The sequence below is a fragment of the Hippoglossus stenolepis genome, chromosome 2 (assembly GCF_022539355.2).
Source record: "Hippoglossus stenolepis isolate QCI-W04-F060 chromosome 2, HSTE1.2, whole genome shotgun sequence".
NCBI lineage: Eukaryota > Metazoa > Chordata > Actinopteri > Pleuronectiformes > Pleuronectidae > Hippoglossus > Hippoglossus stenolepis.
Window position 1 is genome coordinate 31,953,325 of NC_061484.1, and position 9,258 is coordinate 31,962,582.

Consider the following 9,258-nt stretch of genomic DNA (forward strand, 5'->3'; position numbering starts at 1 on the left):
GCTCCGTGGACCGATATAATTTACACGAGGTGAGTCGCTACGTTTAAAAGGACAACAAATTACTAACTTAAATAACACGATACTTACTTGAACATAAAGAACAAAATAAACCCAACCCAAATAATAAATGAAACAATCTGCATAACCTACCAGGTTTAGCAGTCAGTTACATTATATGTTGTGTATGTTCCAGCAAAGACTGGTTCTTACAGTTTATTCTGTGTTCAGCAGGTGGAAGCACCACCGATTTCAGACAGAACCGATGTACTGGGCTCTGGGTTTGTACCCTCATGGTTAAATGCACATATTGTAAGTCACTTTGGATAAAAGCATCAGCTAAATGAAATGTAATGTACTGAAAGAAATAAAACATTGTACAAATAGATAAAATGTCTTTCTACCTCATCTGTAATATTCAAGGTGATAATCTCCCACAGAGCTGTTGATAACAGTCCACATCAAGTCTCTCCACTTCTCTCAGTGTGAAAACATAATTATATAATAAATATGAGAACTGTTTACAACAGTGGTGTGTGGAGATTATAATCTTATCTAAACTGTCTAATTCACTGTAAATTCCATAACAGGCTAAATAAACGAGATGGTAATAGTAATGGTGGTTATACCAGCCTGTATCAGAACATTTGTGAAACATATAGTTACTATCACATGCAACTTACACATGTAGCGTATTGATATTAACTTATTAACTTATTAAAATCAAGTCACAACCAAACACACGACTCTGTAGTAGTGTAGTTAATTTGCTTCAATCTGTTCACTACACGTGTTAAATAAACAATTACATATTAAAAACCACGCCCGCAGAGGAGTAGCAACTAGGAGGAGTCAGCACCGGTAAACTGGCGCCAGGTGAACGCCCACTGCGAGCCTCATTTCCGCTCTTCAGAAACTAACGGCAGATGTCATGGACTCTGCGTTTCTCCTGGTCCGTAAACAGCGGTCGGTTGGACTCGTCACGCCAGACAACGCTGTAGGTTGCGTGTAGCGCCATCGCAAACGGGTAAGAGCTGTGTGTCTAAGAAGATGTTCGGAGTTCAGTTAACGTGATCACCAGGTAATCTCCACCTGGGGCGATTAAGTGATCTTCATTAACTGCTGTTCGCCACGAGTTGGAGTTTTAAACCACATCTTCTGTTTAATTCACGTGTTGTATGTTTTTCTTCCGAACTTTATTCCCCCATTCTTGATTTATGATGGATTCAAGATGATTGTTATTTGGGTTCTAATTAGAGAAATATTGCCTTGCCAATGGTTTTTGGTTTTATGTGAAATTTCACTTCCCATCTGCCCACAAGCCGTTTCTGTGGTTTGAGGTTAGGTAGGTGATGGCATTCTCTGCGCCGCAGATCAGCTGTGTGTCGGTTGTCTGTTTTTCACACGCGCTGTGTGTCGGTTACTGGCGGTGGAGTTGCCGGTTTATCTCCTGCATTTCCTTTAAGAACAAGTTGGTTTATGCACTGAAGTTAATGTCAGGACTCGTATGAAGATGCGCATCTTCCGGTCTGTCGATAACAGTCAGAGCCCCGTTAGAACGAATGAGTGGATTCAGAACGTGACACGCTGGAGGGCTTTTACTTTGAAACAGGTTCTGAAAAAAGTGTTGTAACTACATTTGTGTCTCAGACCGATACACGTTGTGGTTCACAGCAGAATAAACAGAGAAAATGATCTTTCACCTGAGTTTTAATGTTTATCTGAATTTATGTCACAAACAAATGGTTGCAACACTTCCTGAATGCCTTTTCAAAACTGTGTAGTACTGGTATTTATTTGTGTACAAGGGACTTCTTTCATAGAAGGAAATAGTCAAATTTATGGCCACATTCAAATCAAAGCCTTTATGTAAAAACATTGTCCTGCAGTAGCAGCTCCTCTGCAGAACTTGCATTGTAAATATGAATTGATATTAATTTAAATACTTTGCATTGAATAGAAAAAGTTGCACAACTGCCCTTTATGTATATTTACTTCTTGTACATTCAGCCTTTAACAGAAATTGCAAACAAATAATAAGTATGACCCTCTTGACTGGGATTTTTGGAAGATATCAGGGTGGTAGATCTCGTCTTATGTTTGGAATTAAAGTGATCTTGGGCTCAAAGGTTGGTGACCACTGATTTAAGCTGAAGACTGCAGTAACTCTTTCGGTCTCATAGATCCATTGTTACAGTCATATCTTACGTTATTGGTTGCTGCAATACAGTGAAGTGATTCCTTCTTAAAATCAGCACGGAGCACATAATGATCAGACTTTCACTATATCCTAGTAATGTAATGTATCCTAGTTTTGATTGTCATGTGTAAACGCCACAGAGTCACTACCAGGATGTGGCTCAAGGTGTGTGCTCTATGTAAGAGAGCACTCAGACTAGCTGTTTGTCACATTCATGGACAGGATATCTCGTTGCATTCAAGGTCTTCTGAAGTGTCTGGTTTGGGGGCATCGCAGGTCTCGCCAGATAACGTGACCTTGTATGTTCATCAGATCGTGACGTTCGGATTCCACGATACCGCTTGGAGGCCGGAGTGAAGTGGTTAAAGCTGTGTGTGTGTGTGTGTGTGTGTGTGTGTGTGTGTGTGTGTGTGTGTGTGTGTGTGTGTGTGTGTGTGTGTGTGTGTGTGTGTGTGTGTGTGTGTGTGTGTGTGTGTGTGTGTGTGTGTGTGAACTGCTAATGCTGTTGTTTGCTGGGACTTTGTTTCAGGAGGATCACTCAGATAAACTTCTTGTATAATGTGTAATAATTATTACATTTAATTTAAGCAGAGCCTGACTGATTCATTTGTTGGATGATGAAAAATGGACGCATCGGAATCTATTGTTTTTGCAGATATGAACACTTTTATTTTACAGAATAAATAATTCAGAAAAATTGTTTTTTATCTTTACATTTGTAGAATAGTTATTTATATTTGGTTGTATTTTAGATTTATTTATAGTTTATGATAAAGTACAAAATACAACAACAGGACTAATACAAATTTGAGGTGTAAAATAAATGATGAGATTAAATGTGTTGATTAATCTGCTGTAACTGCTTTTGATCACTGATTTCTAATTACTTTCTCAATTATCAGATAATACAAATATGATATCAAGACAAATGGAAAAAAAATCTGCAAATCAGTGTCTAGAAACTCTAGTGTTTTTCACTACAGGTGAGTTAATAGTAAAAGAAGGAAATCAAATTAAATCCAGGTCACCGTCTCGAGACATAATATTCACAAGACGCCACTGTCAAGGGCTGTGTCTAGAAACTCTAGACACTGAGACTAGTAATTAAACTGGTAGGTGTCTTTACTGATAGACCCGAAAGTCCGGATTCCTGTGAAGGGCAAGGGCATGCAGGGAGTCTATGTGCACTGGCAGGAAGCTTGATTTGTCTGTTCGGGGTTTTACTGCGGAAAAAAAGGAAACGACGCGGCGCAGAGGTCCGTTCAAGGTAAGTTAGGAAAGGTAGCGATGGTGCGTTGACTGCCCATTGGTGACCTCCGCAAATCAGAAAACTCAGCGACTCGCGTGTTCCACTAACGATGCGTTTTTAAAAAAGTGATATTTCATGACTTCGAACATGTGCAGTGTCTCCTGGTGTTTTCTGCTATCATTGTTGGTTGATTTGATTTACCGGTGTGCTCGTAATCTCTGTCGGGTGAATTGAGAATATAATTGAGTTAGTTATGTTGTTCACTAGACGAATTTTCGTCTCTACAAACCTCTGCAAACTCGCCTAATCCCTGGCAGACAGTGCCCGTTTACAGATGGCAAGTTCCGCGTTCGCCCTAGACACATACAACCAGGAACGGGTTCCGCAGTGGTGGGGGCTGGGGAAGGGGGCGTGCCGCCGTGGAGTCGCGGAGCGAAGGTGTTTTCTAATTAGCATATGAGTGGCAGCGAATCACTTGTTAGAATTTATCTCACTTCACCATTGGATGAAACCACAGACGAAAAGTCACTTGTGATTGGCTGGTAGATCTGTTGCTATTGGTCACCCTGGGTCATTATAATACACACGTGGGTAAACCCCTCCCACACAATATTAATAATAATAATAATTAATATATAGTTATTACTAATAATTTATATATATATATATTATTAATTAATATATATTATTAGTAAGCCATTACCAAAAGCACTGCAGTTACTGAAGACTATACATTCATTCCTGTGATGCTTGATGTTATATGTTGAACATATTGTAGAGGGAAAAAAACATTAACAAGGTATATGTTGAGTCAAAGCTTTATTTACATACAGCACAAATAATGTAAAAACACAACTGGCCTAGCCAGTGAAAAACTAATCAGGTGAAGCTTGACAAGTCTCTTTGCCGCCTCTGGGTCATAAGTTCTTTGTGGGACTCTGTCCGAATCTGCTCCAGTGTGTAGACGTCTGTGGTGTGTAGCTGTGAGATTCAGTGTAGCTTCCAGTCTTATTTGAAGTGTGGCACACAGGTCGGTGAGCTCCTGGCTGTGGAAGGATGGATCCATGTCATCTGTCCCGCTTCAATCAGCTGTAAACACAATCAGTACAATTAGCACAGTTCAATGACAACATACACCTACACATGTAACTGAAAAATGATCTAATGAATCTTATCTTACCCTCTTTCTTCTCTGTCGACTCCTGAACTTCTCAATGCTGCTGCAAGAGCTGCAAGGTCCGGTTGGATGTACAGTAAGTTCCTTCATACTGGCTCTTAGTACGTCTTAGTACGTCATAGGACAGGCAGCTGGAAAACAACATGAGTAACATGAGTATATTATTAAAAACGGGAATAGCCTCGCTACATCACCGTTGGAAGATCCACAGTAAACAAACACAATTACTTACATACAATGGCGTCATTTTCCACACTGCAAATCCGGACTTGCAGCTAGAGTCTCGGCCAAATGTGCAGTGACTGCCTCGTTGTGTGTGTGTGTGTGTGTGTGTGTGTGGGGGGGGGGCTCAGGCTGTGAAAACACAATGATGAAATGGATCAGATAAAGTAAACCTGGAGAATGTATTTTATACAGCACAGTGCGTCTCTTCTTTAATCTCACCCTCGCTCCGGTTCGTGGCGCCGGCCATTTGCCTCCGAGGTGTGAAGAGACGGGCAGTTTCCTATTAAATACAACAGGACAAAAAGTCACGTTTATGAAAAAACTTAACAAGAACAAACTCTTGAGTTGAAGCAGTTCGTACATATTTAAACATGCACTCGTTCTGCTCAAGCACTCGATGCTCTCTTCTTCATTTAGCAACTTTCTCGCTAATCCCACAGTTGTTAACACGCTATTCAGATCTAAGAGTTTGTGTGTGTGTGTGTGTGTGTGTGTGTGTGTGTGTGTGTGTGTGTGTGTGTGTGTGTGTGTGTGTGTGTGTGTGTGTGTGTGTGTGTGTGTGTGTGTGTGTGTGTGTGTGTGTGTGTGTGTGTGTGTGTGTGTGTGTTTCACTGACATGGTAGGTGACTGAACTATGAGCTGCTTGTTTAATCTGGATTGTTATTTCTGAGAAAGTGCTGCTGTCGTTGGATAACACGAGTCTCTTCTCTTTGCAGTTTCAATGGAGAACGGGAGGATTCAGATAAAACGCATCTTTATCTGCATCCTGGGAGTGGCAACCATCGTCTTGGTCAATATGAACTTAGACAGGAGATTGTCTCTCGGGAATTCAGAAATCAAGATCAGCTATGCTGCTTTTAAAAGTCGAGGAACTACCCTGACTCCAAGAATGACTCCTAAAATAACAACACCATCATCAGGAGAACCACAGTGGGAGGATCCTGGGCCATATCATGTGGCCTATCCACGAAACTACAAATTCATCATAAACAACACACCGACGTGTAGGACCAGGTCTCCTTTCCTGCTCATGATGGTCCCAGTCGCGCCCAGTGATGTGGCGGCTCGGGACGCCATCAGAAAGACATGGGGAAGTGAGACAGTGGTTCAGGGTGAGGTGGTGGGGACGCTCTTCTTAGTGGGCCTGCCTGGAGGAGCTGATGCTGGGCAGCAGCAAGAGAAACTCAGTCAGGAGAATGATCTGCACCGCGACCTGATCCAGAGCGACTTCCAGGACAGCTACGGCAATCTGACCATCAAGACCATGGTCATGCTGGAGTGGCTGGCTGCTCACTGCACCAACGCTTCTTACGTCATGAAGATTGACTCGGACATGTTGGTCAATGTCCCCAACTTGGTCAAACTGTTGCTGGATCCCGGCACGGCCAAACAAAACTACATGACAGGTTTGGTGTGGTGGCACAGCCCAGTTTTGAGAGACCCATTTAATAAGTTCTACCTCCCGAGAGACGTTATCGCTGAGCCGGAGTTCCCCCCCTATCCTCTGGGCATGGCCTACGTCATGTCCCTGGACCTTCCCTGGAAGATCCTGCAAGTCTCTCCTCGGATTAAACCGCTCTTCATTGAAGACGCCTACCTGGGGATGTGTCTGAAGCACCTGGGCATTTCCCCCACCGACCCCCCGGAAAACACCATGTTTATCGTCGACCCCGTGCATCCTCTGAGCAGCTGCAGCCTCTCAAAGGTCATCGCCGTGACAACGACGAGCATCGCACAGATGAAGAGATACTGGGAGACGAGCAAAGGACCAGACGCTAAATGCTGAGCTTCAGATCATGTTTGTTTGAACTGAAAGTAGTTTCTTGTGGGCGATGGTGGGGCGACTTCATCTCATATTTAGTCTGGGGGGGAAAACCAAGAGTGGAGGATTTATTCAGTTTTTGCAGAAGTTGAACATAAAAATGTTTGTATAAAATAAATGTAATGCTTTGAAACCACAATATTTGTGTAATCTAATGTTTTTCTCAAACAGCTGACAGTTCGAAACTGTACTACTTCATATCCTGAACCGAGTCTCTGTCTGAAACATGATTTTATCCACATGAAGAGAAGTTGAAAAAAATGAGCTGTTTTGGTTATAGACGTGTTTGGAGTAACCAACTTGTGGATTCAATCATCTCGTGTTTTCGGGGGAAAGGATCCTCAACGATTCTCAGACAGTCCAGAGAATCTCTTGACATTCTCTAGAGGGGGTGTAACTGCAGAGAAGGTCTGGACCCAGTTCTGCAGCAAGAGTAGCCTACTAATGATTGGAGAAATCTGTCTGTTTGTCTTTCATTTGTGTTGCTGCGAGTCTGCAACAGACTGTATAAAGATGGACGACATGATGACTCCTCAAAAGTGAAGCCACCGCGTCTCCATCGCTGTTTGGCTGCAGTGGCGGTCATAAACCCTGCCTCCTCCATGTTAGTGGATTGGACTTGGACCAAAAAATGAATAATCAAAGTACAAAAAAAAATCAAATAGATTTTTCTCTGGTTAATGTAATTTATTCTTATCTGATTTTATTCCAGCAAGCTGAGTCTTAATTACTCATCTGGTTATTATAAAAATGGGGTGAAATGTCAACTTTAGTATCTTAACAGATTTTGGCTTCATTTCTGGATGGAGACGTGTCGACCACGTTTATTTACAGTCTATGGTTTGTAACTAGAAACTATTTAATCCCATCAGGCTATTTTTCATCACCCAGTTGCTAGTTTATTTTGAAATGTTGCCGCTCATACCACTTAAGAATTTGAAGGTGCAATAAAATGGACGTTGTTCATAAAATCTTTGACGTCATATTTGGAAAATGTATGTTGCAATTTATAAAGTTAGCAGTGGAGTTTTGTTCCTGCCTCTGCAATCAACCCTCTGCACTGCTGTAGTTGCTCCTTTTGTCCACAAGAGGGCAGAATAACACCAGGTAAAATCTACAGGCATTAACACAAACGGCATTAGATTATGAATGAGTATTGAATAATAATCATACTGGCTTTGATGTATTTACATCTTTACTGTACAAGTTTTTACAACATTTAAGTTGATAATATTCCCAAACTGTCAGAATTAAACATGTTTACAGCCTGATTTGGTCTCAACGGCTAAGTTACCCCTTCATGACCTGTATGGGCCTAAAATGATGCATAATGAAGGGGCGTGGCCTCTGTAGCGTTACCTTGGTGCTGTGCGCGGATGCCGTGGCCACAACGCTATGAACTGTGGGTAATTGTGTGTGTGTGTGTGTGTGTGTGTGTGTGTGTGTGTGTGTGTGTGTGTGTGTGTGTGTGTGTGTGTGTGTGTGTGTGTGTGTGTGTGTGTGTGTGTGTGTGTGTGTGTGTGTGTGTGTGTGTGTGTGTGTGTGTGTGAAGGAGTTTTCACAGTGGGAAAGTTGTTGACATGAACTCAGGAGATGGCAAGGGAGCAATTCTTCCTCCTGATATATTTCTACTCTCTTTCCTTCAGTTTTGCGTCTCCTGCTGTTTTCTTGCATGGGCCCTTTTGGATATTTGTCAGGGGGGCGCTGGAAGGAGAAGGTATCAGGAGATTATCCGGAGTACAGTGCAGGTCTGAAAGCAGCTACTGACGTATTGGGCACCAACCTCAGTGTCTGTGAGTCCTTGGCGGTGAACAGTGGGTCTCGGCCTTGAGGACCGTGACCTTCCCTTGGTCTCTTCCTCTCTCCAGCTGTCTGCGATCTGTTCTCCCTCCGTCAGATAGGGAGGATCCTCCAGTCAAAGGCCCTGCTCGCCCTCTTGCTGCTGACGGCATAAATCACACACATGTTGAAAACCCAAACCCTGGCTCCACACATCATTCATTGTTGTGCTGCCATCTAACGCCAGAGATCCCGCTCAGTGTCTGGGACCACGACATAAATCACTGCTGGCTCTCACCCACTGTGCAGCAAAGTACCAGGTTACATCTGGCAAGTAACTATCTTTTTCTTGAGTGTGTGAATCCTGTTAATGATGCAGTGAAGCGGGTGCTTCATGGACAGTCTGGAGTTTTGCACTTTGTCTCGGGAACAAGATTTACAGTCATTACCTGAAGCAGCAAGTCGGAGCAGGATGACTCGTTTGTGTTCAGACACATCGTCACTTCCTGTCTGCGCCCACCCGACACACACACACACTGCAGAGGAATTTGCTTATCTCCTTTTCTATCTCCTAGCAGGTTGGCTTGGACTAATGTTTATATTTATATTATTTAGGTCTGAGACAGATTTGAATAACAATGAGAGCCCGAAAGAAAGTACGAAAGAAAATGAATGTCTTGAAAATATGTAAATCCTTTAAATGTAATATAACTTGAGTCCTGGTCATGAGGTCCAGTTGAAATCTGTTTAAAGTACAACACAGATACTTTGAAAATGTAAACCCCATCCCCCTCTCACCCGTCATGTGC

The 9,258-nt window shown here is 42.5% G+C and overlaps 2 protein-coding genes across 4 annotated transcripts in view; both read left to right on the forward strand.

The window, feature by feature from the left end:
- The window catches only part of LOC118117875 (B-cell receptor CD22-like), a 620,655-nt gene that overhangs the window by 465,129 nt on the left and 146,268 nt on the right, over window positions 1-9,258 (forward strand). The gene's annotated exons all lie outside the window — the stretch shown is intronic.
- LOC118100140 (beta-1,3-galactosyltransferase 5-like) lies at window positions 899-6,809 on the forward strand. 3 transcript variants are annotated; one of them, XM_035144917.2, is made up of 3 exons: window positions 900-1,024; window positions 4,674-4,699; window positions 5,565-6,809. In XM_035144917.2, the coding sequence occupies exons 2-3, from the start codon at window positions 4,693-4,695 to the stop codon at window positions 6,632-6,634; spliced, it is 1,077 nt and encodes a 358-aa protein (XP_035000808.2). In that variant the 5' UTR covers window positions 900-1,024; window positions 4,674-4,692; the 3' UTR covers window positions 6,635-6,809. The 3 variants fall into 3 exon arrangements, with proteins under 3 accessions (XP_035000826.2, XP_035000808.2, XP_035000800.2); XM_035144909.2 differs by lacking the exon at window positions 900-1,024 and adding an exon at window positions 3,340-3,464; XM_035144935.2 differs by lacking the exon at window positions 4,674-4,699 and having other exon boundaries at window positions 899-1,024.